General features: G+C 41.1%; 3 protein-coding genes, 1 non-coding gene and 1 pseudogene across 9 annotated transcripts; 2 read left to right on the forward strand and 3 right to left on the reverse strand.

Annotated features, from left to right (window-relative positions):
- Positions 1-1541: 1541 nt before the first annotated feature.
- On the reverse strand, positions 1542-2594 carry LOC114682695 (olfactory receptor 12D3). The gene has a single exon (XM_028856665.2). It carries the CDS (start codon positions 2592-2594, stop codon positions 1623-1625), a length of 972 nt encoding a protein of 323 aa, XP_028712498.1. The 3' UTR covers positions 1542-1622.
- A 5154-nt stretch (positions 2595-7748) lies between these two features.
- Positions 7749-7830, reverse strand: Trnaa-agc. The gene has a single exon. It is a non-coding gene; the product is annotated as a tRNA-Ala (tRNA).
- Positions 7831-13396: 5566 nt separating this feature from the next.
- LOC114682685 (patr class I histocompatibility antigen, A-126 alpha chain) lies at positions 13397-18694 on the forward strand. Of its 6 annotated transcripts, XR_003733076.2 has the most exons (9): positions 13398-13523; positions 13728-13997; positions 14210-14485; positions 15445-15720; positions 15825-15929; positions 16846-16878; positions 17014-17061; positions 17319-17516; positions 18110-18694. XR_003733076.2 is itself a non-coding variant. In XM_028856656.2 (8 exons), the coding sequence occupies exons 1-7, from the start codon at positions 13451-13453 to the stop codon at positions 17055-17057; spliced, it is 1077 nt and encodes a 358-aa protein (XP_028712489.1). In that variant the 5' UTR covers positions 13398-13450; the 3' UTR covers positions 17058-17061; positions 17217-18694. The 6 variants fall into 6 exon arrangements, 5 of the variants coding, with proteins under 5 accessions (XP_037055445.1, XP_028712489.1, XP_028712487.1 ...); XM_028856656.2 differs by having other exon boundaries at positions 17217-18694; XM_028856654.2 differs by having other exon boundaries at positions 17319-18694.
- A 1300-nt stretch (positions 18695-19994) lies between these two features.
- Positions 19995-21558, forward strand: LOC114682687 (annotated as a pseudogene).
- A 1606-nt stretch (positions 21559-23164) lies between these two features.
- LOC114682686 (olfactory receptor 1361-like) lies at positions 23165-24286 on the reverse strand. The gene has a single exon (XM_028856658.2). It carries the CDS (start codon positions 24118-24120, stop codon positions 23191-23193), a length of 930 nt encoding a protein of 309 aa, XP_028712491.1. The 5' UTR covers positions 24121-24286; the 3' UTR covers positions 23165-23190.
- Between the last annotated feature and the right edge of the window lie 2846 nt (positions 24287-27132).

Consider the following 27132-nt stretch of genomic DNA (forward strand, 5'->3'; position numbering starts at 1 on the left):
GTAACCATTAGTCACAACTTCTAAAAGCTCTTAGGTTCCATATCCAAACATTGTTGCTGTCTAGGGGTACAGAAATGGGTTCGTTTTCTCTGCCAATTAAAGAATTAAAAGTCAGGAAAGAAATGTTACCAGAAATTTTGAGGAGTCCCAGCAGATCCATCATGTGATACCTGGGAAGTCAGAGTCCCCTCTTTGGGGTTTTTATTAAGCAAATCTGGGTTTATTATTAAGCAAATTTAAAAACATACAAACTGAAGCTAGAAAGTAAAGAGCAGACTCAAATGGAAGCTGGAGGGAAATTTATTAGCACTTAAAAGGAAACCCCAGGGCAGGCAAACAGCAAATCTCACAGCTGCCAGGAAGGAAGGAAGGAAGGGAGCAAGAGGGAGAGAGGGGGGAAAGACCTAGAGAAGTGAAGAAACAAGCCATGTTACTTGAGATAAGGCAATACAAATGTCTGCCTCACTTACTTAGGCATACCTGGGCTCTAGCCAGCATCCAAAAGAAAAAACCTAAAGAGCAGAAAGAGAAATCGTTACACCTTTCTGAACCAGCAGTCAGAAAGGTGAGCAGTCTCATGGAGGGCTAGGCTAGGCTCTAGGGACTGCACTAGTGAGCAGGAATTCTGAGAAGGAAAAGCACATTATCTTTTCACCTTCCTAGGGTTAGTCCCCAGCCAGGTTCTTAACCAGCCCCACTGGATTAACCCTTAAGGGAGCAAGGTAGGAGATGCCTCTGCCCACAAGTAGATTCCATTCTTACAGTACCACCCTGCTGTCTTGGTATGCTCAGCATATGTCATTTAACATTAGTTTCCAGCTCTGCCTCTGTTGATACAGTGATAGATTTCTTCCTTTGTGCAGTTGAATAGTTTTCCTTTGTTTCAGGGAAGACTCATGAACTCAGAAAAATGTTATACTCATGATTTTAGTTTATCATAGACAAGCATACACTTAGAGCTGGTAAAAAAAAAAAAAAGGACAGAAGGAAAGTTCTGTGAGGTCCTCAAGGTGTACAACCCTTCCAAACACTGATGTTCAAACATGTGGACCTTACCTTGGTATTATGTTCCTACTAAGACTTCCTTACATAGCTTCATTTTTGTTTTTTGCCTCATAACTGAACTTAATCTCTAAACTTCCTCACTAAAGAATCAAGCTATTGTCACCAAATCCCCAGATTCCTAATCATATAATCTTTTTGTCATAAACAAACTCCCATCTGAGGTTTGCTTTATGGAGCCTATCATAAAACTTATTGTGAACATAAACTCAGGTGTGAGCCAGATGGCCCATGAATTACTAAGACACTTAAGGTTTTTGCAGCTATCTTCCAGGAACCTTTGGCAAAGACCAGACAAGTTGTCTAATATATCAATAACCTGGTCTCATCTCTCTCAGTCACTCCTGCTTTCATTTAGATTTCCACTTCCCTTAATTAACCTGGTATATGTGCTATGGATATTGTGAAACCCCCTTGACACATTAAAATTCTTATTTTAATATACTATAAATTGTTCTGTTTATTCCCATGTGATTTGAACTTCCTATTTTGCCTGAAATCCTCAAGAATCCTGAGAGAGGGAAAAAAGTTAACTCCCCATTTATTAGAGTGAAATGTCTTCATGCACATTGGTCTCTTCCATGTACCTGGTGGTCTTTAAACAGCTTCTTCCCAAAGATCTTCTTCAGAGCCAGCATCACCTCCTTGTTCCTAAGGGTATATATCAGTGGGTTCAGCACTGGGGTGACTGCACTATAGATGATGGCCACCATCCGATCCTCACTCATGGAGGAGGCTGATGCAGAGGCAGGGCGGATATATGTGAAGCCAACGGGTCCATAGAAGAGACAAACCACCATAAAGTGGGAGGTGCAAGTGGACAGAGCCTTCCTTAGCATTCTGCAGGACTGATTCTTAAAAAGAAGAAAGGCAATGATGTAGAAATAGGAGAGGAGTGTAAGGAGGAAGGCCCCCATGGATATGCTGCCTGTAACAGCAGAAAGAAGCCACTGGTTCAGCACTGTATTGCCACAGGCCACTTCTAAGAGGGGCTTGACATCACAGAAGAAGTGACTGAGTTTGTGAGAGTGGCAAAAGTTCAAGTGAGCAGTCATGACAGAGTGCATCAGAGCGTAGAAGAAGCTGGTGATCCAGGCCATAGCTGCCAACAGGATGCACAACTGAGGATTCATGATAGCAGTGTATCGGAGCGGGCTGCAGATAGCCACAAAACGATCAAAGGCCATCACGGCCAGCAAGATGGCCTCTGTGCTTCCCAGAAAGTGGAAGAAATGTAGCTGGGTGATGCAGCCAAGGAAAGATATGATTCTGTGCCTGGAGATGAGGTTGATGAGAACCTTGGGAAGAGTCACTGAAGAGTAACAAATATCCAGGCAGGAAAGGTTTCCTAGGAAGAAGTACATAGGGGAGTGAAGTCTTCTCTCCAAAATGATGATCATTAATATCACTCCATTTCCAACCAAATTCAGCAAGTAAATGATTAAGAACATCACAAAAAAGATGGGCTGCAGCTCTTGAACACTGGTCAGACCTAGCAAGAGGAACTCATCCACTGAAGTGGCATTCTCCATCACTAAGGGAAAATATAAGGAAAGCAATATGTTGTATTTTCTGAATTTAAAATATTACTCTGTAGGGACTAAGTGTGAAAAATAAGCTGACTCTATGGAGGAACCTAGGGTGAGCTACTGTGAAAAGAATATTTAGGAGTCATGACTATTTTACTTACAACAAAGATAGAGATCAGTATATATGATAAATTCTGAACCTGTGAAAAAGTGTGTGACTAATAAGAGAAGCATGTTAAGACTAAACCAGATATAGATAAGGGCACTTTTTTACAGGATCCAGCCATAACCCCATACATTGTATCATAATCAAGGTTTAGACCTGTTGAAAGCACATAGACTAAGGGTGTACTTGTTTATCTTGCGGTTTAGGTTCTGACAATCATACAGACATGGCCCAGTGGAAATTTCTCCACTTCTTCTGAAACCCAAACACTCAACAAGGGATCTCCTCTGGCCACCTAAATCTTCAGTGTGATAAAAGGAAGATTGTGAGTTTGAGGCCAGCCTGGGCTACAATGTGAGACCATGTTTCAAGAGAGGGAGAGAGAAAAAGAAATAGAAAGGGACAAGGTGACAGAAATTATAGGGACAGGGAGCGGAAAAGAGAGCCCACAAACTTCAAATATCGTGTAAGTAAAGAAAAAGCAGAGTAATTTGCATCACAGGATTGCAGCACAGCTGTAGGGCTCTGAGTGTAGCTGAGAAAACCTCCAAATGCTAAGATTTTAGCAGTATGGCAACACACCATTTTCAGCCCAGGAGAGTACCCCACAGCGAGATTTTGTTGAGAGGAGGGAAGCTAGCACAAAGAAGACAAAGTACAACATTGAACACCAAGGGTGAAGAGAAGGGCAGAGTAAGTTAAGAACAAAGGATGAGAAGGCAGAACAGAAAGACTATGCAAAGACATACACTCAGGAAGTAGGTCTCTTTCGGGGAGGTAGGAGCACCGCAGGAAGGGTAAGGTTTTAGCTCTGAGCTCTGACCTCTCGGCTTTCTCTTTTATATTGGTTCTGTGTTTCTTATTTAATAAGATGGTTGGTTATATCTACATCTGGCACCCAACGTTCGTGTTACAAATTCATGAAAAAGCTGTTTGCCTGTGGCCTTGTGAGCCCCAGCTCAGGCCCAAGCTACTCTCAGCCGGTTGTGGTGGCACATGCTGGTAGGATTTGCTGAAGGAGGCAGAGGCAGTAGGTTCCCGAGTTTTAGGCCTGCCTAGGAGGCTTGGGAGAAGCTTTGGCCTGGACTGAGCCACAAACAGTGGTGGGACCATGGAAGCAGTGGCTACTGCTCCACGTTGCCAGCTCCTTCTCATTGTGTTGGTGACTGCAGCGATGCTGCTACCAGGGACGAAGGGTTTACTGCTGCTGGTTCAGAGAAGAATTGCCAGGACCATCACGTTACAAGAAAGCATTGACAAAGGTCAGTTTGGAAAAGTTTGGCAAGACAAATGGTGGGGAGAAATTGTTGTGAAGATTTTCTGTTCTAGGGAAGAATGTTCAGGGTTCCGAGAGACAGACATTTATCAGACTGTGGTTGCTCCAAACCACAGAGGAGGCACACACACACACACACACACACACACACACACACACACACACACACACACAAAAAGTCTGCATGGAACCATGACCACACCTAACAGCAAATTTGAAATCTTCAAAAGGACTATGGTAAAGCCATAAAGCTGATTAACACCACGGAAAAATCTGCTTTGGACTACAAACTGCTTAGGACAATTTTGAGATGACTAGCTGAGATGATCCAGCTTGACAGACTACTTTAACAAAGACTTGAAACAAGCCCTGAACTTTCCTTTTATGCAGATACTGGACAAATGATACAGGACTTGACAATTAACCTATTTTTTTTTTCTTTTCAAGATTCCCTAAAGATATCTTCACCCCTAGAAAGCAAAAAGAAAAAGAGAATAAGATATGAGATAGATCATTGAATCTACTATGAGAAAAAAGATAAAGAAATAATAGGATAAATAGGTAGATCACTGAATCTACACTGAAGAAAAAGGGGAAGATATAAAAATGACAAAAGGTAGACTACTGAATGTATTATGAAAAGAAAAAGAGAGAATATGGATATGATAAGATAAAAAGGGAGATCTTATGGAATCTACTTTTAAAAAGGAACTACTTGTTTTAAATAAGATAAGTAATGAAAATTTTTTGGTCTGAGTTTATCAGATGTTACTGGACTGGACATTGTTAATATATATAATGGAGTTTTTATCTGAATCTGTCAAATGTTAAAGGACTAGACATCATTAATGTAATTTTTGGCTGTATATATTGTATATACTTATTGGATAGTTTTTCTTGTATTAATTATAAGCTTTCTTTAATTTTAGACAAAAAGAGAGGAAATGTAGTGGTATTGTGTTCCCCAAAATATTGTGTACCTTAATAAACTTATCTGGGGTCAGAGAACAGAAAAGCCACTAGTTAGGCAGTGATAGCACATGCCTTTAATCCTAGCATTCCAGAGACAGAAATCCCTCTGGATCTCTGTGAGTTCAAGGCCAGATTGGAAACAGCCAGGCATAGTGACTCATGCCTTTAATCCCAGAAAGCGAGCCTTTAATCCTAAGGAGTGATGGTAGAAAGCAGAAAGGTATATAAGGCGTGAGGACCAGAAACTAGAAGCATTTGGCTGGTTAAGCATTTGGCTGGTTAAGCTTCAGGCTTTCGAGCAGCAGTTCAGCTGAGAGCCATTGGGATGAGGACACAGAAGCTTCCAGTCTGAGGAAACAAGACCAGCTGAGAAGTTGACCAGGTGAGGTAGCTGTGGCTTGTTCTCTGATCTTCCAGTTCACCCCAATACCTGGCTCCGGGTTTGATTTTATCAATAAGAACTTTTAAGATTCCTGCTACACAAAGGAAACTGCCATTTGAGAAAGAAAACAACCACACAGACTCAACAAACAGAAGGCAGAGCCCTTGGACGGAGTTGAGGCATTGGGGAAGGAATTTGGTACCATAGGAAGAGTCTCTGATAGTGATCCAGAATATCAGAATTCAATACAGACTTCCAGTAAATAGCTTTAAATACTAAAAGAATGAAGAATAAGCAGTCAAATCTACAATCAGGAGATGTTCTAATATACCTCTCTATACAACTGATTACATAACTAGACATGAAAATCTGAACAACATAACTTCCACATTTGTTTAATACATGTAAAGCACTGAGCTCAAAAGTAAGTCATGATATTGCTTGGGCACATTGAACATTTACTGAGTCAAGCATAGACTGAGTCTATCTTAAAGCTAGAGGTTTAAACCAAGCTATCTTGGTTGTTTTTATTTCAGAAAGCTGAACTATTCAAACACTGCTTTGAAACTGAAGAAAATAAGATGGAAATAATAAATAGGAATTTTACAATAAAAAGCAAACATACAATATAGAAAATTCAACAAAGATTAATCTACTATTTAAAAAGATTATGAAAATGATGAACTCCATCAGAATCAGAAAATTATAAGAAAGGAGATCTAAAAAGCTTACAAAATGCTTCAAACTAAGCAATATCACTTAAATAATCCATATATAAAAGGAAAAACCCAAATAGAAACTAGAAAATACATTCGGTGATTAGGAAAATGAGACATATCAAAATTTTATTACGTAGTGAAACAGTAAACCTTTAATTCTTATATAAGAAAGAGATAAATACTGAAAAACCACAGAGAAATAATAAACATTAGAGGAGATGGACATGCTAATTACCATGTCTGGATCATTATAAAATAACATAAATATCAAAACATCACACTGGGCCTGGGTGTGGTGGCCCACGCCTTTAATTCCAGTATTTAGGAGGCAGGGGCAGGTGGGTCTCTGTGAATTCAAGCCCAGACTGGTCTACATAACAAGTTCCAGCCCACAACATAGTCAAGCCCTACCTCAAAAAAGAAATCTCACATTGCACTCACGAATATGCACAATTATGCCTTAATAAAAACAAAACAAAAATTTTAACTATCTAAATTTTCACTTCCTAAAGTTAATAAGTAAAGGAATGAATGCTAGAAACTTGAAATAAAATAAGCCAGGTTAAACCTGAAGAAAAGATGGAAATAATAAAAATAGAAATTTTACAATAAAAAAATGAACAACAGAGAAAATTCAACAAAGATAACATTTTAAAAGGCTATGGAAATGATGAACTCCACCAGATGTATGTTACCAACTTAAAAGACAGTCTCTGCAGATATGATCAATGTTAAGAATACGGAAAACAAATCAATCAAATATCAACAAACACAGTGTCATGTAAGGAAAAAAAAAAAGAATTTACGGCCACAGTTGCACTGTAGTCCCTCCCAAACTTCAGCTTTTTCCTCAGTAAAATGAAGATGTATAACATAGTCACATAAAATCTTACACATCAATGTTTATAGAATATTCATTTATAAAAAACAAAAACTCAGAGGGCAGAAGTCCTCCAATGAATGAATAGCAAAGCAAACTGTATATACCAGAGAAAACAATTCTGCTTAACAGGAATGAACAAACTGGATGTGATGCCTCATGTCTGCAGTCCCAGCACTTGAGAGGCAGGAAAGGAGGACTGTCGTAAGTTCCAGTCCAGTCTGGGCTATATAGTGAAACTGTCTTGTAAAGCCAAAAATAATTACAAGGAAAGAATGAACAGTTCAATGAAATCTCTTAATGTTAGACTCTCCCAAGAGGTTTTACACTCTGGTTTTGTGTTTATGTAGCATGTTTTTAAGTGGATAATATTTAGAAACTGAGAACAGATAAGTAGTTCCCAACTTTGTAGAATGAGGTGTAAAAAGGGGCAGATGTGTGGATGTGAACATAAAAAGAATAATAACTGGTCCCCACAGTGAGGACATTATTCTGTATTTTAAGTGCAGTGTTAGCTGTGGGGACACACAGAGAAATTTTGAAGGAGTAAACACAAACACAGAATGGATGAGTGAAAAGATGGCTGGGTGATCACTAGACTGATGAATTGCAGCATCTCAATAACCTGGCTGTGACCCTCTGTTTTAATTGGTTACCTCTGGAAGAATGGAGTACAGGAACACAGCATTTCTGCATTGTTTAAAGTCATAACTGCATGTTATAAAGATTACAGTTAGGATTGTAGCTCTTTTTTTTTTTCTTTTCCAGAGCTGAGGATCGAACCCAGGGCCTTGTGCTTGCTAGGCAAGCGCTCTACCACTGAGCTAAATCCCCGACCCCAGGATTGTAGCTCACATGTTTGACAACATCATAATATTTACAAACAAATTTATTTTTTGAGGATGCTTAAATAGGAATTTGTCATGGTGAAATTTTATATTATTTATATGAAGATAAATTTTCAATTCCATAAGAACTGAAATATTTTAATCAAATACATTATTTTTACAATTTACCTGCACATGTCCCTCAGCATGTTAAAAATTATATATTATACCATTAAGTTCATTTGACCATTTTAAACACAAGTGAATTGAAAGAATCCAAATACCCAAAACTATGACCAAATTATTACATTTATAAAAGGAAATTTAGTATGTAGAATTTAAATAAATATGTGTATATAAATATGCTCAAAAATAAAGCTTAACTGCCAGATAAACTCAAAAAAATGTAAAAATCATACACACACACACACACACACACACACACACACACACATATATATATATATATACTTCCAGGTACATATACATACAGATGCACACATAGGGACATACATCCTGAATTCCAGGATGATTTGTTGAATGACAAAAATCAAGATTCAGTACAAGGTGATCAATGTGCTGAGATTTCTCATTGAATCTTCTTTTGTGGATAGTCAGTCTCTCTGAACATACCAGAAGAATCCAATAACAGTCATGACCTCTTGGAAAAGGTCCCGGATAGCAAGTAGACAAAGGTACAGGGAATGCACTCCTTTTGGAACCTTTTTTCTTTTCTTAAATATTTACACATAGTATATTTAAAATATAAATAAAATCATTTGTTTAAAAATAGGAAGGGGAAACTGTTCAAGACAAAGTGGTAAAATAGAGACATGGACTGAGAATACACAATTTTTAGTTCACTTACTCCGTTCAAGAACTTTGAGATTTGGAGTGAGTCATGGTCTATACTTTGCAATCTATGAAAGAGAGATTATTTCTGCACACCTCTTTCTCTCAAGATCAATAAACCAAAAGGCATAAAGTAGAAATTTCACCAATTCTGTAGTCAGTTATTCTTATAAGTATAGATTCATATTTGTCTCCTTTACCACAGCATAATGTCATTGAAGATTTTAGTTATAGTATATTCTTTCAAATTTTTGCAATTCCTACACCATATAAAAATTGAGTGGAATTAAATTAGTCAATCTTTTTAGTCACAAATTGCTATCATGTGACTATTAGAATAAACAATGTTCCTAATGCATTTACTAGTAAATATAAAATACATATAGAGTCTTGGAATGATATTATTCCCATTCCTATGAAACTCACCATGATGACCTAGAAGACCCTGCAACACCTTCCTCCTCTTGACTTGTGCATCTCTGTCTGCTCTTCAACTTCCTGCCTCAACAACACTGACCTCCAAGTAAGCACCAGTTCTTCACTGGGGTGAATATTCTCACACTTGATAAATCTGCATGGATAATTCCCTCAACTTTTCTAGGTCTTCATCTTAAACTGTGGTTTTCATGCTACCTCATGTGAATACACACAGAGATACACAAATACAAACACACACAAACAAACACACACACACACACACATACACACATTGTTGCCTTTCCATACTGTGTTGATAAATGGAATGCATATTAATTTGATGTGTTGCATCTTACTTATCTTCAACTTAAATGCAAGTTCTAGAAAGAAACAAAATGTTTTCTCTTTTCTTTAATACTGTAACCCTAGCATCCAAAGCAATACCTAACATTTTACCTGCCCTCTGTGCACTTACTTACTTACAGGTTCACTAACAGCTTAATATTAACTATTCAGTGTTCATTGACAAACCTCATGAGGTCTTATTTACCTTTTATAACAGTTTGCATCTGCACTTTATCAACAGAGTCCCCTAACTGTTATGCCTAACTGAACATCGGAGCACATCGGAGCAACACACCAGAGCATGAGTGATTTATGTCTTGGATTAAGTAAATAGCTTTAGCAAGGGAAGGACAGTTGTTTTCGCATTTCGTTGTCTGGCTAACCTGTTCGGATTAGTTAGCATCAGAAGCAGTGTGAAAATTTCATTACATGATAAATGAGTCAACACAGGCAGCAAGAAGATGCCTTCCATGGACACATACATAGGAGAAATATTCTAAATGTAACTGTTGATGTCGGGGAATTTCAAAAATCATGTACAGAGCAGAAGGACATAATAACTGACACACATGGTCAAGGATTTGGGGCTACACACATGAAATAATGTAAGACGTACATCCTACTATAGTTCACAAATTATTTTCATTTTTTCTGAAATAGAATCATCCCTCTTCCACTAAAAACACTCCTACAGTCATATGTTTGTTTAACACCAAATACAACCTACCTTGTTGCCAACACTGAAATGGAACCTGCTTCTCTGATGAGCACTGATGTTGACAGACACTAAGAGATTAATCCTCATTCTTACATGCACACACATGCCCACCTCCACCCCCAGATCCACTAAAGTCACACACACTGACATATACTTACAACATATCATATGCTTGATCACACAGCCTACCCTGAGATCTGAACACCCCCACCCCCACCATGTGTGCATGCCAAAAAAAATCTATAAACAAATTAGAAAAATAAAAGACTTCCAGATACTGACTTGTACAGTGAACCTACTCAGTTTATACTGAAATTCTCACAAACTGTAGTAAAAGCTGACCCCCAGTTACCCTTACTCACCCATTGCTGTGGTCTGAACTTCCTTTCATCAGAAAGAAAAAAAAAATGACCCTAACAGTCCATGTGAAGGCACATTCCCCATAAGTCAAGCTCTGAGGAGGTAGAGGATCAAGAGTTCAAAGAGTTCACCTGGGCTACATAGTGCTTTTCAGACAAGCTTGTGCTATATGACAACTTGTCTAAGAAAGGAAGGGAGAGAGGGAAGGAGGAGGGGGAGGAGGAAAAGAGAGAGAAATAGAAAGAGGAGGGAATGAAAGAATATTTCTGCAAATATTACATTTGCCCAGTAGTCCAAGCTGCTGTACATACTTTAGAATGGATATAAGAACTTATTTATAAAAACAGTACTAAATCTCAGCAGACCTCACCTTTTATCCTGACAGGGAAAACCAGGATGAACCCTCTCATACTTCCCCAGCAGTATCTTGGGCATTAATATCTTGGGGTCTTCTCTCCAAGGATTCATTCTGTCCAAATTCCTTTTCCCATAAGTATTAATTTATTCCTTTTCTTTTTGTTCTAGTCAAACAGTTCCATTGATGTTAAAAGTAATAAAATTTTGGTAAAATGCTTTGCCAATTATGACGGAGAAAGGAGTGGCAATAATATCAAAGATGAGATGGTACCACCACATTCCCTGTGAAATCCAACAACTAGTGAATGCAAAAAGTCATGAAATTTAGAGTAATATACTGCAAATTAAAATTCCTCACTTTAAACTGAGTTCTGCAAACACTGTTGATCATTTACAGTCAAACACAGAAGACTGAGCAATGGGAGTGTTTGGCTAACTTGTGGGGATTGGTGTTTATATAAACACTTGGCAGAAGTGGCAAGTGGACCTATTGAAATACTGCAAGCCATCTAATAAATTCATTTGTGAAATTGTGATTAATATCATTTCTGAGTGTAAATAGAGTAATAATATAATTTGTGTCAATTCATCAAACATCACTAAAATCAACTTTAGATTCATTTTAATGTTATCCTTGTTTTCTCTGCCTCCCAGCACTGTTTTCCCTGCAGTGCAGCCAAGCTTGCCAACAGTGTTAATCAATCTGTATTCAAGTCAGTTTCCTGTCCCTGCATTGACTCCAGAGACTCTCACTTGGATCACCAGTAGAAAGGGAGGACTTTAGAGCTTGCAGATATGAAAAATTCAGGGGCTTCTACTTTTGATGACCAAAAGGTTTGACTGCAAGACCTCTTTGAAGATTTCCCACCAGAGCACCAAAGAACATGCTAGAGAAACAGAGGTCCTCCTTTCCAGTGTGTTTACTGATCAGATTGCAGACCTCCCAGCTTAAAACTATGATTTGCAGAGTTGAAGGCTCTGCTGGTGGAATCAACAAGTTCTGCTCTCTTTCTCCCCCATATCTCTCTCTCTCTCTCTCTCTCTCTCTCTCTCTCTCTCTCTCTCTCTCTCTCTCTCTCTCTCTCTCTCTCTCTCTCTCTCTCTTTCTCCCTTCCTTCCTTCCTTCCTTCTTCCCTCCCTCCCTCTCTTTTTCCCCTCTGTGCTTCCCTCTCTTCTCATCTCATATAACCCACTAGGGTATTTGTAGTTGACTTTCTTTTGGGGCTGCTACCCAGCTCCCAAATAAGATGTAGAGACTTATTCTTAGTTACAAATGCTGGGCCTTAGCTCAGACCTGCCCCCAGCCAGCTTCTCTAACCTGAATTAACCTGTTTCTCTTTATCTATGTTCTGCCTTGGGGCTTTTTACCTTTCTTTCCTTCTGTATTACTTTCCTGCCTCTTTCCTGTCTGGCTGGTATCTTCCTCTCTTTCTCCTTTTCTTCCCTCCTACCAAGCCTAGATTCCTCCTATTTATTCTTTCTGTCTGCCAGCCCAGCCCAGCCCTTCTCTACCTAGCTATTGGCTGTTCAGCTCTTTCCTAAACCAATCAGGTGCCTCAGGCAAGCAACACATCTTTACATAATTAAACAAATGCAACATAAACAAATGTAACACATCTTCACATCATTAAAGTAATATTCCACAACATAAATAAATGCAACACATCTTTGACTATTTAAACAAATATTCCACAACAGATATTGAACTCCTTATGGAACTGGAAACAACCTTGAACTCCTTCCAAGGCCCCTGTCTCTACCTCCTGGGGTTGGGTTTCAGGTGTGTGCCTCCAAATGTGGCCTTAACAGTTTTAACTTCCAAATGTGACTGTTATTGGCAGACCTAACTCATATAAGTTATCTGTGGAGTCTGCCAAAGGACCCGGCTTTTATTCCCAGCCCTCACATCGCAATTCATGGGGTCTGTAACTCCATTTCCAGGGGATCCAATGCCCTCTTCTAGCCTCTGCTGGCACTGGGCACTCACATAAAGCACAGACATATATATATGAAAACAGTTATACACATAAAACAAAAAACTGTTTTGGTTTTTTTGTTTGTTGGTTTGTTTGTTTCTTAAGAGAGTCTATCAGGTCGATCTCAGTCCTCGGGGTTGGCCTTGATCTGGAGGTGGTGGGAATGGGGCGTGGGCTGGGGGGAAGGGGAGGGGGGCAGGAAGGGGGAGAACAAGGGAATCTGTGGCTGTTATGTAGAACTGAATAGTATTGTAAAATAAAAGAAAAAAAAAAGAGCATACAAAGATCCTGAAATATTACAAGGGTTCCAGGAAATATGACAAGACGTACTCAGTGCAGGAGAACAGCAGCCAAGGTAAAACCCAGGTTGCAGCATTTGGCTCTACTTGAAGAGAGAGTGGGTCAAAGAAGGGGGAAACCCAGCATTGAAGAGTTCCCCATTTCCTCGCAGTTTTCACTTCTTCATAACTCAACCTTTGTCGTATACTTTTGCATGGACACTGATGACACCTCCCCAATTCTCATTGCAATTGGGTGGCGGATACCCAGAGAATCCAATCAGCGTTACCCCAATTCCGGGATTTAAAGTGACGCCTGGGATACCCCGGAAGGATGGCGACTTTAGACCACCGGGCCCTCCTCCTGCTGTTGGTGGTCGCTCTGGCTGTTACCCATACTGGCGCCGGTGAGTTCAGGAGTCCGGAGGGAAACAACCTCTAAGGGGAGGAGCAACCGCATGGCGGGGGGGGGGGGGGGGGGGGGGGGGGGGGTGTCAGGCCCTCCTGCTCCCTTCTCCACCCGGCCTGAGCTTCCGCATCCCCACCTCCGCGGCAGCGCTAACCTGCCGGGATTCTCAGAGGGTCGTAGTCTCACCCCAAGCCGCCCCCAGGCTCCCACTCTCTGCGCTATTTCCACACCGCCCTGTCACGACCGGGGCCTGGGGAGCCCCAGTACATCTCTGTTGGCTACGTGGACGACAAGCAGTTCCAGCGGTGCGATAGCAATGAGGAGACCCCGAGAATGGAGCCACGTGCGCCGTGGATGGAGCGGGAAGGACCGGAGTATTGGGAAGAGCTGAAACACAAAGTGAAGAACATTGCACTAGAGGCCAGAGCGACCCTTCGGGCCCTGCTCCGCTACTACAACCAGAGTGAAGATGGTGAGTGACCGCAGGCATGGGTCGGAGGTCACAACTCCTACGTGTCCCCACAGACGAGCTCGAGTCGCCCTGGGTTCCAGGTTCGAGGTATGAAGGTAGGCTTCAGAGCCCTCAGAAACCCTGAACCCGGTTTCACTTTCAGTTTAGATCCAAATCCTGCAAATGGGTGGAGCGGGTCGGGTGGCCCTGGCTGACAGCCCTGTCGTTGCCAGGTTCTCACATCCTGCAGTGGATGGTTGGCTGCGATGTGGGGTCAGACATGCACCTTCTTGGCGCATACTATCAGTTCGCCTACGATGGCCGGGATTACATCACCCTGAACGAGGACCTGCGCTCCTGGACTGCCGGGGACATGGTGGCTCAGATCTCAAGGCGCAAGTTGGAGTCCGATGGTGCTGCAGAGTACTTCAGGGCCTATGTGGAGGGAGAGTGCCTGGAGCTGCTCCACAGATTCCTGCAGAATGGGAAGGAGACTCTGCAGCGAGCTGGTATGAAGAACAACTAGGAACCACTTTTAGTAAGCAAAGACATCCCCTCAACCCTAGGAGTGAGGGAGGCCCTAGTTGTCTGGGGAGGAAGGAAGTGCAGCATCAGCTGGAATGAATACTGCCTCTTGCATCTGGAGGAGAAAGAGTGCTCCTGACTTTCCTGATCCCACTTCAGAGAGTAACTCTCCCCAGAGCTCACCCTTCTTTCTGAACAGTTGAATCTGCCCCAGAATGGAAGAAGGAAACATCCCTGAAATAAGCAACCAAGCAATTCGATTCAATCTGCAGCCCATTGTGAACCATGTCCTCTCCCAGGCCTGGTTCTCTGCCCACCCTAATGTCTTTGGTGGTCAAACTCCACCAATGCCGAGTCTCTCAGCCCAACCCAATCAGGACCAGAATCGAGAAATCTGGAGTCTCCTACTTGGTACTGTCTCACCTTCTTAGTTAGGGTTTCTACTGCTGCAAAGAAACATCATCTCAGGAAGTCAGGACAGGAACTCAAACAGGGCAGGAGCTGATGCAGAAGCCATGGAGGGGTGCTGCTTACTGGCTTGCTCCTCATGGCTTCTCAGCCTGCTTTCTTATAGAACCCAGGACCACCTGCCCAGGATGACACCACCTACAGTGGGCTGGGCCCTCCCACATCAGTCACCAATTAAGAAATAACTTATATGCTTGCCTACACCCGATCTTATGGAAACGTTTTCTTAATTGAGATTTCCTACTCTCAGGTGACTTTAGCTTATATCAAGTTGACATAAAACTATCCAGCATACTCACCCTGATTCTAGAACATTCCAAGAAATAGTTTATGCTAGATATCTGAATCTAGGCTCCGATATAGTGGTTGCACCCCTCCCTCACCCTAATTCTGTCTGTTCCAGAATGAGCCCTGACGAGTCCCCCCACCTCCGAAAAAATGAAAAATGCTTGAATTTTCCAACTCTTCCCCTCAGACCCACCAAAGGCACATGTGGCCTATCACCCTGGATCTGAAGGTGACATCACCCTGAGATGCTGGGCCTTGGGCTTCTACCCTGCTGAGATCTCCCTGACCTGGCAGCGGGATGGGGAAGACTGGACTCAGGATATGGAGCTTGTGGAGACCAGGCCTTCAGGAGATGGGACCTTCCAGAAGTGGGCAGCTGTGGTGGTGCCTTCTGGAGAGGAGCAGAGATACACATGCCATGTGCAGCATGAGGGCCTAACTGAGCCCCTCACCCTGAGATGGGGTAAGAATGGGTAAGGGCAACAGAGTCAGGCAAAGTAAGAGCCTAGATCAAGATCAGGGCTGAGAACTGGGGATCATGACCCTGACTTTCAACTCCTTTCCCAGAGAGATCCTCTCAATCCTCTATCCTCATCATCATCATCATTGCTGGTCTGGTTCTCCTCGGAACGGTGATCACTACTGCTGTGGTGTGCAAGAGGAAGGGCTCAGGTAGGCAAAGGGGTGGCCTGAGTCTCCTTTCACACCTGCGGACTCCAGGTCTTAGGTAGAATTTTCCTTGCCTCCTCTCTGGGAAGGCCTTTGGCCCACCTTCTCAAATGACATAATTCATTGTATTTTATTGTCTGTCTATGAGTGTATGATGTGGGTGCTTGTGTGTATAGTGTAGCTATTCAGTGCAGCATGTGTGTGTAAGCCAGAGGTGTACTGTGTATCTTCCTTTATCTTTTCTGAGATGGGACCTCACCAATTTGCTTAGAAAAGCTAGACAGTAAACTCCAGGGATTCTCCTATTTCTGCCTCCCTAGTACTAGGATTACAGGTGCAAACCAACCACATGCAGACTCAAAATACACAATTTAAACAATTTACATCTAAATCCCAAATATTTAAATCTCAAAAGGTCAAAATTACAATTCTTGGAAAATATTTTTTAAAGACATTTACTTACATTTTTAAGAGGTTTTTACTTAAGGTACATTAAAGTATTACAGAACAGAGGCCATTGTATCCCATAAAGCAGGCAATAGCTTACATGTTTGCATGCACAAGCCCTCAGATACACTAATGAAAGTCACACTGAGCAACACAAACTAGGAAACAGCATCACAAATAAATACTCACCTGGCCTAAGCCTCTGTGCTGGCAATCTACTGAAAAGTGCATGGGAAATAAAGGCCATATTCTTTTTCCAGGGTCAAAAGTCAGAGCAGAAGGTCCCTGTTGAGAACAGTCCTCCAGAAGAGTTTGCTGCTCTTCCTTCCTCTCTCACCATGTTTCCACATCCTTCCCTGGTCTGCAGTCCTAGTTCTGGCAGCTTCCCTTGGGTTATGAGTAACCCCTTTCAATAGATCTTTGTGGCCCTGCTGCTTTTCCTGGCCTCTCACTCACTTTTTTCTTTCCACAGGTGAAAGAAGCATCAGTTATACTCAGACTGCCAGTAAGTATGGTGGGATATGGTCCTGATATGGGGCAGAGTCGACAGGAGCCTGTGGGGGAGCAGAGCCAGCCCATCACTCCTTCTTTATCCCCGTCTTCTGTGGGCTCTGATCAAGTCCCATTTGTTCTGCTCCAGGCAGGAACAGTGCTGAAGGCTCTGATGCTTCTGCCACCATTTAGAAAGGTAAGATCTTGCAGGGACTAACCTGTGACATGTAGTGGGATAGAGCACAGAGTCCTGGGTTATAACTCTAAAAATTGGGACATTTTGAGTTGAGCTCTTCAGAGTGTCACCATTCCCAGAGAATAGTCTGAATCTCTTCCTGTTTTTTTCTACAGTATGAAACTGCTGCCTTGTGTGGTTCTGAGTCTTATAGGATGTGTTCAGATCTCTCCTTCTCCACTATGACTCCAGGAGTCTCCCAATTTCTCTTTCTGCAGTTGACATCTCACTGTCTCCTGTCAGCACAATGTGATGAAGTGAGCAGCTGACACCAACTCTGAGGCCTGAGTCTCTTCCCCATGCCTGTGTCTTATCCCCAGTTTCTCCTGCTTTACCACAGGCAGAGCTGGGACTTCCCCATTCCTCATGGAACTTCAGGTTTTTCTAAGCTGTGGCTTCCTATTTCCCTACTGAAAGTAAGGATGTAGATATAGTTTTATTGTTTTTAACTTCTAGGTGTGGTTTGTTGGGTCATTAAGAGAGGAAGATTTGCAAAATTGACAGAAAATAAACCTGAAAGCTTCCAAAATCCATGTGTTTAATATATTGAATCTGTTATAGGTGGGCAGGAGAAGTCTGGAGAGCAGAGTGTGGCTGGATTTTGTCAGTGCTGCATATGTGGGCGTGGATGCAGTCATCTCCTCTGCCCTTGACCCTCAGCAGAATGAAATAGATTTGGCAGGCGATACCATGTAACATATTTAATGTCTAGAGCATTGATGAAGCCACCTAAGGAATGACTGAGATGAGAAAGGGAACAAGGATTGAGCCCTGAGGCTCTTGTACTAGCAGTCTCATTAGATCTTGGTTGTTGTCTGTACAGAGCTTTTATATTGACAGTTATCTAAAATACAGTGATGAGTTATAACTTTCATGAATTTTTTACCCTAGTAATTTTAATGCTTCAGGATTTCACTATGCCCCATTTCCTCCATCGGAATGGTAGAGTAAATTCTGTGCCATTGTATATAAGAAGTATGTGATTTGCTTTTTGCTTTTGATTTTACAGAGGATTCCAAAGAAGAAATCTCCTTGAGTCTCAGAAGAAACTTTGAACTTAGAAATCTTAAACTGTATAGAGACTGTGAAAAACTATGGGGCCTTTCGAAATTGGACTAAACACATTTTGCATATGATATGGCCACAAGCCTATGGGCTTCATGGAATAGAATGTGGTGGTTTGAATAAGAATGGGCCCCATGGGCTCAAGTATTTGAATATTTGGTCCCCAGGTGGTGGAACTGTTTGAGAAGGATTAAGAGGTGTGGCCTTGTTCGAAGAGGTGTGTCACTGGGGCTGGGTTTTGAGGGTTAAAATGTCCACACTATTCCTAGTTAGCTTTCCCTGCCTCCTGACTGTGTCTCCAGATGTAAGCTCCAGCTACTGCTCCAGAACCATCCCAACCTGCCTCCTGCCATGCTCCACAAAATGGTAACCATGGCTCTAACACTTTGCAACTGTGAGCCCCCAATTAATTGTTTTCTTTTATACGTTGACTTTGTCATGGTATTTTTGCATGACAATAGAAAAGTAATTAAACAGATGAATCCACTCATTGGTCATCCAATGCAGAGTGGTCAGCCCTGAAACTACACATACATAAACAACAAACATGGACTTGGAAGATTTCATATGTGTATATATAAACATATACATACATAGTATTTTAACAATAATCAAAGAAAAAGTGGCTATCAAGTTGAGCATCGAGAAGGGATTCAGGAGAGTTCAAGGGAGGGTAAACTGGAATGGGCTGAAGCAGTGGTTCTCAACCTTTCTAATACTGTGACTCTTTAATGCAGCACCTAATATGGCGAGCCACAACTATAAAATTATTTTGTTGCAGTGGGAACATAGGCTCTTTCCAACTCTTTTACTGGCTTTAGGGGCCCTACTCCTCATACTAGGTTGCCTTGCCCAGCCTTAATACATGGGAAGGTGCTTAGTCTTATTGCAACTTGATATGCCATATTTTGTTGATTATCATGGGGGACCTGCCCTTTCCTAAACAGAAACAGAGGAGTGGATTGAGGTGTGGGAAAAGGGGTGGGGGGTGGGGAAAGGGATTGAGGACAGGAAGGAGGGGAAACTGACAGGGATGTAAAATAAATTTATTTTTAAAAATTATTTTGTTGTTACTTCATAACTGTAATTTTGTTACTATAATGAATTATAATGTAAATATCTGATATGCAGGATATCTGATATGCAACCCCCAGGGGGGCACAGGTTGAGAACCATTGGAAGGGAGGAAGAGGACAAAAGAAAGTGATGTAGTTCTATTTCAATTAAAAACCTATTTTAAAAGAAAAAGACAAAAGACATTGTCAAGGGAGTTGATGAGACTTCAGCAACTACAACATGGAGTCCAGAGAAGTTGTTGAAGTAAAGATGACTAAGAAACAGTGACCATGATATCTCAGCAGAATTTCTAATTCACTTGTAACATTTGGGGGTGGTTTTTGCAAGGTGAAAGTTTGTGGTTGAGAGATACATTTAGTGGGCATTTGGAAGATGTTACAAGTTATACATGAAGGAAACTGTGATTGACTGTACAGATTATGGTGTTAGAATTGTATTTAAAGGTCTGGAAATACCAGAATTATGAGTTTGTTTAAACAAGAAGTTTATACAATGAAAGAGTTGGAGGAAGGATGAAAGCTAGGGAAGCAATAATTTTTTTTAAGGATGTGGGGCTGGAGAGATGGCTCAGCAGTTAAGAACACTGACTGCTCTTCTAGAGGAAGCAGTTTTGATTACCAGCACTCATGCAGCAGCTCACAACCATCTGTAACTCCAGACACCCTCTTCTAGTCTCCAGGTACTAGGCATGCACATGATGTAGAGGCATATATGCAGGCCAAAAAAAAAAAAAAACCCTCTTGTACATAAAATAAAAGGAAAAAATTAAAGCAGAAAGAAAGAACAGGAATAGGTGCAAGGTAAGGTAAGCCATCCTCATTTTGCACATTCTCTGCATCATCTTGTAGCCCTATCAGTTATAGGATTGCAATGGAAAGCAGAGATACACTAAGATTTCTCCAGTTACTATCAAGCAGAAAACTGAATGACTCCATGGAAAATGTCTCCACAGGAAACTAAACTATCACTGAGTTTATATCCCTTGACTTCCATGAAGACTCTCTGGTTTGTGTGTACATTATCATCTATGCGTCCATCACAGGGAACATACTCTTTGTAGTGGTGGTAGACAGTTCCCAGAGGATTCACACCCCCATTTATTTCTTTCTGGTGAGCCTGTCCTTTGAGATCCTTTAGCCCTCCACAGTGGTGCCCAAAATGTTGGAGGGCTTCCTACAGGAGTCTGCCATCTTGGGGACCGGCTGCTTGTTCCAGTTCTTCATCTTTGGCTTTCAGGCTATGGATGAGTGTTTTCTTCTGTCTGTGGTATTTGATCACTACCCTACAATACCCACTCCTGATGGGGCCTCAATGGTGTCTGGGATTGGTGCTCATAGTCTGGCTGTCTGGCTTCATGGTAGGACTGATTGTTGCTATGGTGGTCCCCCTGAGATTCTGTGGCCCCAACCAAGTTGACCACTTTTACAGTGATTTCTCACCTTTGATGGTCCTGGCCTGCTCAGATACTGGAGTGGCCTAGGTGACTACATTTGTTCTTTCTGTTTTCTTCCTGACTGTCCCCTTTGGGCAGGTTCTGATATCCTATGCTCAGATTGTAGTGACTGTGCTATGTTGTGTGGTAATCTTTTTGTACACTGTGAAGATGTGTCTCTGCCAAGGCACCTTCTGATTGGTTTAATAAAGAGCTGAACAGCCAATAGCTAAGCAGGAGAGGATAGGTGGGACTTCTGGGGAGAGAGAGGAACTTGGGGGAAGAATCTGGTGTAAGAGACTTGCCAGTGAGACTCGGTGAAAGTCAGACATATGCTGTATTGAAGAAAGGTAATGAGTCAAGTGGCAGAATGTACATTAATATAAATGGGTTAATTTAAGTTATAAGAGCTAGTTGGGAGCAAGCCTAAGCTAAGGCCAAGCTTTCATACTTAATAAGAAGTCTCTGTGTCATTATTTGGAAGCTGTTGGCCCAAAGAAAATCTGGCTGCTCTGGAGCCAGAAGAACAAAGTCTTTCTCTACATGCTCCTCCCATCTGACTATGGTGTCCATAGTCTATAGAACACTCATGGTCTTTCATATTGTGCCCATTGTTGTCCATTCCCAGCTCCTCACCAAGGTTGTTGCCCTGCTCTACACAGTGGTCACTCCCATCTTCAACCCCGTCATCTATACCTTGAGGAACCAGGATGCACATCAGGCACTAAGAAGGCTTCTCTACTGCAAAGCAACTGAAATGTAACCTAAGGAGAGCAGTGAAGATTTTCTATTGGACTTTCAGGGTCTTGCTTGAAAAGTCTCCCACAATGGGCTGGGGATGAGTACTTCATTCTTCCCCAGAATTTCCATTTAGGTCTTCTGAATTATGCCCAAGAGAAAGATAATAGTTCAAAAATTTTCAAATGTTAATTTAAAAAATTATGTAAACTACTTTGAGTTGTTTATTAGATACACCATAAATAGTACACTGATTCAATCATTAGTGCAGACATGTACTAAATTGTCACTCTGTAGCCTGTTGCTATATGCGGTACTGCTACTAATGATTAGTGAAAGGAAAATTACAGAAACAAAACACCAATACAGAAACAAATCTAGAGCAATGCTCATTTATATTATTGTAGTATGACGTTTGATGTGTGTAGATGTAACCAACCATCTTATTAAATAAGAAACACAGAACCAATATAAAAGAGAAAGCCAAGAGGTCAGAGCTCAGAGCTAAAACCTTACCCTTCCTGCGGTGCTCCTACCTCTGTGAAAAGAGAGCTACTTCCTGTGTGTTTGTCCTTAATATAGTCTTTCTGTTCTGCCTTCTCATTGGTTGTAAACCCAAACACATGACTGCCTCGTCACTGCCTGTAAGTACAGCCCTCCAGGTTTTAAAGGCATATGTCTCCAATGCTGGCTGTATCCCTGAACACACAGAGATCTATGGGATTAAAGGCATGCACCACCACTGCCACGCTCTTTCTATGGCTCTAATAGCTCTGACCCCCGGGAAACTTTATTTATTAACATACAATGAAAATCACATTTCAGTACAAATAGAATACCACCACAGAAGTGTTCTTTCCTATTGTGTGTATTTGGGTTTGAGCATGCAAATTTGATGATGGAATTTGCAATTTGCTTTCCCACAAAATGTTAGATCATAAGTAACTTTACACATATCATACATATACACATACAACAACAATAATAATAAATTATATTAAAAGGAATCCTGTAAGATATTCTCCAATATTGACCTAGGTTATGGTCAGCCTCACCAGCTTCCTGGCCTCTTACTTATGATTTAATTTCTGTGAACTCTACAGCTCCCTTTAACATGATTTGTCAGTAGCATCCAATTTCAGGACAATAAGGATATCAGGGAGATGTTGTTACTAAAGCACTGGTAGAAATTCTAATAATTAGCAAATGATTGTACTGGTTGCAGTGGATATTCATGTTTCAAGAACATGAGTGTAAGACAAAGAATGGCAAACACAACATAGTGTTATTTCCAATAGATCATTGATTTGTTACTTTTCTTGTTGCTGTGACAAAATACCTGGCAGAAGTGATTTAGGATTGAAAGTTTTATTTTATTCATGGTTTGAAGAATACAGTACATGAGCATGAGGAAGGCCTGGCAGCAGGAGGATGGGGTGGCAGGTCATGTCTGTGATCAATGAGCAAAGAGAGATGAATATAATGACATTAAGGTAGGTTTTTCCATTTGCTCTTTATAATAAGTCCAGGACCATTCTATGGAACAAGTGATGCCACCCACATTCAGGATGAGTCTTCTCTCCTCAGTGAAATCCCTCCAGAGAATCCTCACAGACATGCCCAGATATGTATGTTCTAGATGATTACAAATCCAGTCAAGTTAACACTGAAGATTAGTCATAGCAATCATATAATTCTCCCATGAGCCATTGTGTTAACTGACTCACTTTGCATGTGTGGTAGTGATGTGGGGTGTTATCCTCTCTGAGTAATGATCCTTAGCCCTGAGACTTCTCCATGTTCAGAAATTTTCTCAGTGAACTCTTAACATCCTTATTTCTCAGACTATAAATGAAGGGGTTCAGAGTGGGAGTTACCAGGGTATACATGACAGCAGCTACCACCTCCCCAGATGAGTGAGAACTAGATGGGGGCTTCAGGTATGTGGCAAAGACTGTACTGTAGAAGAGGAGGACCATAGAGAGGTGGGAACTGCATGTGGCCAGGGCTTTCCTTTTCCCTTGTGCTGATGAAACCCTAGCCACAGCATAGAAAATACAACCATAAGAACTTACAATGCAGAGAAATGCACCTAGTCCTAAAACCCCAGCCAAAGCCATCATCAGGGACTCATTGAGTTGGGTATTGAAGCAGGAAAGCCGTAAAAGAGGGCCAAAATCACAGAAAAAATGAGGAATCTCTTGGTTGTTATGAAAAGATAACTGGGAGATCAACAAGGTATGGACCAGAGACACACAATGAGCTACTCCCCATGACCCACTAGCCAGAACCCCACATCTGCAAGAAGTCATTAGAAGTGGGTAGTGCAGTGGGTAGCAGATGGCAGCATAGCGGTCGATAGCCATGACCGCCAGAAGTAGGTTATCCATGTCCGCAAAAACAGCAAAGAAGTACAACTGAGTCAGACATCCAGAGAATGAGATTGATCCATCTCCAGTCCACAAAGTCTCCAGCATTTTGGGGGTTGTGGTAGTAATGAAACAAAGATCAATGAGGGAGAGCTGACTGAGGAAGAAATACATAGGGGTGTGGAGGTGGACATCAGCACCAATAGCTAACAGAAGTAGCAGGTTCCCTAGGAGGCCCAGCAAGTAGAGAGATAGAAAGATGCTAAAGAGAGGCTGCCATCTCTCTTGGTCTCTGGACAGTCCTAAGAGGATAAAGCCAGGAGCCTGACTGCAGTTCATACTGAGTCTTGTGTTTCATAAAAAAATTGGTATGAAGACAATTCACTCACTGGGGGCAAAAGTGGACATCAACCCAGACCTGGTCCCTTGGCAATGGGTCTCTCTCACAGCACCAACTGAGCAGTGGAAACTAGAATAGCTAACAAGGACACGAGTTGGAGTTCATTAAAAATGGGGAGACATAAGACAATTGGTGGATGGGCAGTGGCTTCCTGGAATTCTCTAGGTGAAAGCTGTGCTTTTTAAACTGTGTGTTACGTGATAGAATAACTACTTTCCTGTGAATCTTTTTTACTCTGATTCCATTGAAGGCAGAGGCTGCATCTTAGTACTTAACAGTGCTTTGCACACAGTGGCCATCCACAGAGTCATCGCTCTGGTTGCAGCTCCAGCTGATTAGGGAGAGTACTGCTGTTTTCCTGAGTGACTTTCTAACGTGTTGTTCACAGTGCTGCCAAGACAGTTCCTTCAAAAAATAGAATCACATAACTTACTTGCTTACAAGCAGTTACCTGGGTAACTATACTTTTTAGGAGACCTTATTAGTCTTTGTGTGACTTCTAAGGGTCTCAGTGTTTTGATTTGGGGATGTCTTATCAACTCTATCATACCTCACTGTCCACATTCAATGTGTCATCAGCAAGTCACAACTATCTGCTGTGAGATGTTCTGTATATTAAATGTGTTGCTCTGATTGGTTAATAAATAAAACACTGATTGGCTAGTAGCCAGGCAAAAAAAATATAAATTGGACAAGGGAAAAAAATTCTAAAAAGTAAAAGACAGAGACAAAGAGATGCTGCCAGCCGCCACCATAAAAAAATGTTAAGACACCAGTAAGCCATGAGCCATGTGACAACTTATACATTAATAAAAATAGACTAATTTAAGATATAAAAACAGCTAGCTAGAAGCCTGTCATGGCCATACAGTTTATAAGTAATATAAGTCTCTATGTGTTTACTTGGTTGGGTCTGAGCAGCTGCAGGACTGGCGGGTGAGGGAGATTTGTCCTGACCATGGGCCAGACAAAAAACTCTAACTATAACTCTCATTACCAGTTTTCCATCTTGGTCAGTTTCTGTTGCTAGTGAAATGCTGCAAACTAACAAAAAAAGATTTATTTTGAATCATAGGTCAAGGAAAAAGATAAGAGAACCCATTTTGGTGGAGTCTGAGCCAGCGAGAGCAACACACAGCAAGATTTTGGAAGTGTGTGTGTGTGTATATGTGTGTGTGTGTGTGGTGTGTGTGTGTGTGTGTGTGTGTGCACGTGTGTGTGTGTGTGTGTGTGTATGTGTGTGTGTGTGTGTGTGTGTGTGTGTGTGAGAGAGAGAGAGAGAGAGAGAGAGAGAGAGAGAGAGAGAGAGAGAGAGAGACTTCTGGTAGCTCTTCTTAAGCCATTACTATTTAATCATGGTGTGTTTACCTAATCCAAGAGACAACCAAAAGTTCTACCACAGTCAGACTCAGTTTCCACCATCTCAGTACCTCACTGAGCTTTTAGATGACTTGAAGAGAAAACACCTGGTTTCAACCATAGGGCTCATCCTTACAAGCTCAGTTTCTTTCCTGGGATGTCTTCTTATGCACCCCCACAGATTACCACAAGTGTGATAGGGAGAAAGTCACCATATATATTTTGTTTAAATATTTAGTAAGTTTTAAGTTAGTATATGTCTCCTTCCCAAGGAAATGAGGTATATTATGATTGAAGAGCAAAATCTTATTTGCCTCTTCAAAGTGCTTGTCATTAAAAAAAATGCTTGTTATAAAAAAAATACTTACCAAGAAATGGATAAATTGGCTAACAGAGATTAGAGGCAGAAGTAGGCATTTCACTGTCCTCTTCTGTGGTTCATTTTATTTTAGTAATTCAGGAAGAAACACCTTTGTTCTAGGCATTGTCCTGCTAACATGACTTGAAAACATAGGTGCATCTATTTCTTTCATTCTCTCATATCTAGACAGTGTTATAACATTGTTCTCTGATGTTATAACATTTCAGTGTTATAAAATTTTCCTCATTGAAGTCCCTTGCTCACCTTTTCTTTTCTTACCTTAACTGGATATTTTCTCATTAATTCACTCAAAGCTTATTACACCAACAGTATAAATGACTACACTCATTATAGTCAGATTACTATAACTCAAGCTGCAAACATTTTACAGAATTATGTACTTTCTATTTTTGCCTTGATTTTCTATTGCTCAAATACCTCTAGCATCTCTTGTTTCCTATTAATTACATACCTATTTGCTTGGTTACCAGGAACTCCTATGTGTGCCTCTGCCTACCTCTTCCACTGCGAGTGAGGCAGTATTTTTCTGGCTGGTCACCCATCATTTCACTAATTGTCATTCCTGACATCATGCACTCTTGTTAACCTGAACCCATTATTACCAGGGCTTCAAGATAATTTTATCTTCTTCCCCATGATTAAATCACTATTTAATACTTTACCTTTTATTATCTTATCTCTTCTTAAATACATAGACAGGATGATCTGGCGCTTAAGTTGATATAGTCTGAAGGGGTTTTCCAATTACTGTAACATATAAATTTTCTCTTTTCAGTTAAGTTGTGAATTTCCTGAAAATAAAAACCATAATTTATTTTTTAAAGTCAATGAGTGCATGCCTTTTGTATGGAGTATTACTGGTCTTCAGGATAAGATGTCAGTCTGGAAGTTGCCTCCATATGATCTTGTCAAGGAAAGTCAGAATAAGAAAAATGTTATTCTGTTCCAAAGAAAATAATGACTTTGAAAACCCACCAAGGAAATGAAAGGGTACCTTTAAAGTGTGGGGAAATATATTATGCACTACTGAGAAATAAGCTGACAGAGAGGCTGCTCCAACACTTTGTCCCATTTTATCTTTTGTATTTTTTATCTATTTTATCATTTTTTCTTTTTCTTTGTTTTTTCTCCCTTCCTTCCTTCCTTTCTTTCTTTTTTGTGTATTTCCCCTTCTTTTTACACCTCAGCAGTGTTTTTGCTTTACTGTATT

This window comes from Peromyscus leucopus, chromosome 16_21 (genome assembly GCF_004664715.2).
Source record: "Peromyscus leucopus breed LL Stock chromosome 16_21, UCI_PerLeu_2.1, whole genome shotgun sequence".
In the NCBI taxonomy this organism is placed as follows: Eukaryota; Metazoa; Chordata; class Mammalia; order Rodentia; family Cricetidae; genus Peromyscus; species Peromyscus leucopus.

Bases quoted from the DNA above. Each gene is read 5' to 3' on its own strand.
- LOC114682695 (XM_028856665.2), bottom strand. From the start codon at position 2,594: ATGGAGAATGCCACTTCAGTGGATGAGTTCCTCTTGCTAGGTCTGACC.
- LOC114682685 (XM_028856656.2), top strand. From the start codon at position 13,451: ATGGCGACTTTAGACCACCGGGCCCTCCTCCTGCTGTTGGTGGTCGCT. The intron at 13,524-13,727 runs GTGAGTTCAGGA...AGCCGCCCCCAG, and splicing joins TGTTACCCATACTGGCGCCG to GCTCCCACTCTCTGCGCTAT. The intron at 13,998-14,209 runs GTGAGTGACCGC...TGTCGTTGCCAG, and splicing joins CTACAACCAGAGTGAAGATG to GTTCTCACATCCTGCAGTGG.
- LOC114682686 (XM_028856658.2), bottom strand. From the start codon at position 24,120: ATGAACTGCAGTCAGGCTCCTGGCTTTATCCTCTTAGGACTGTCCAGA.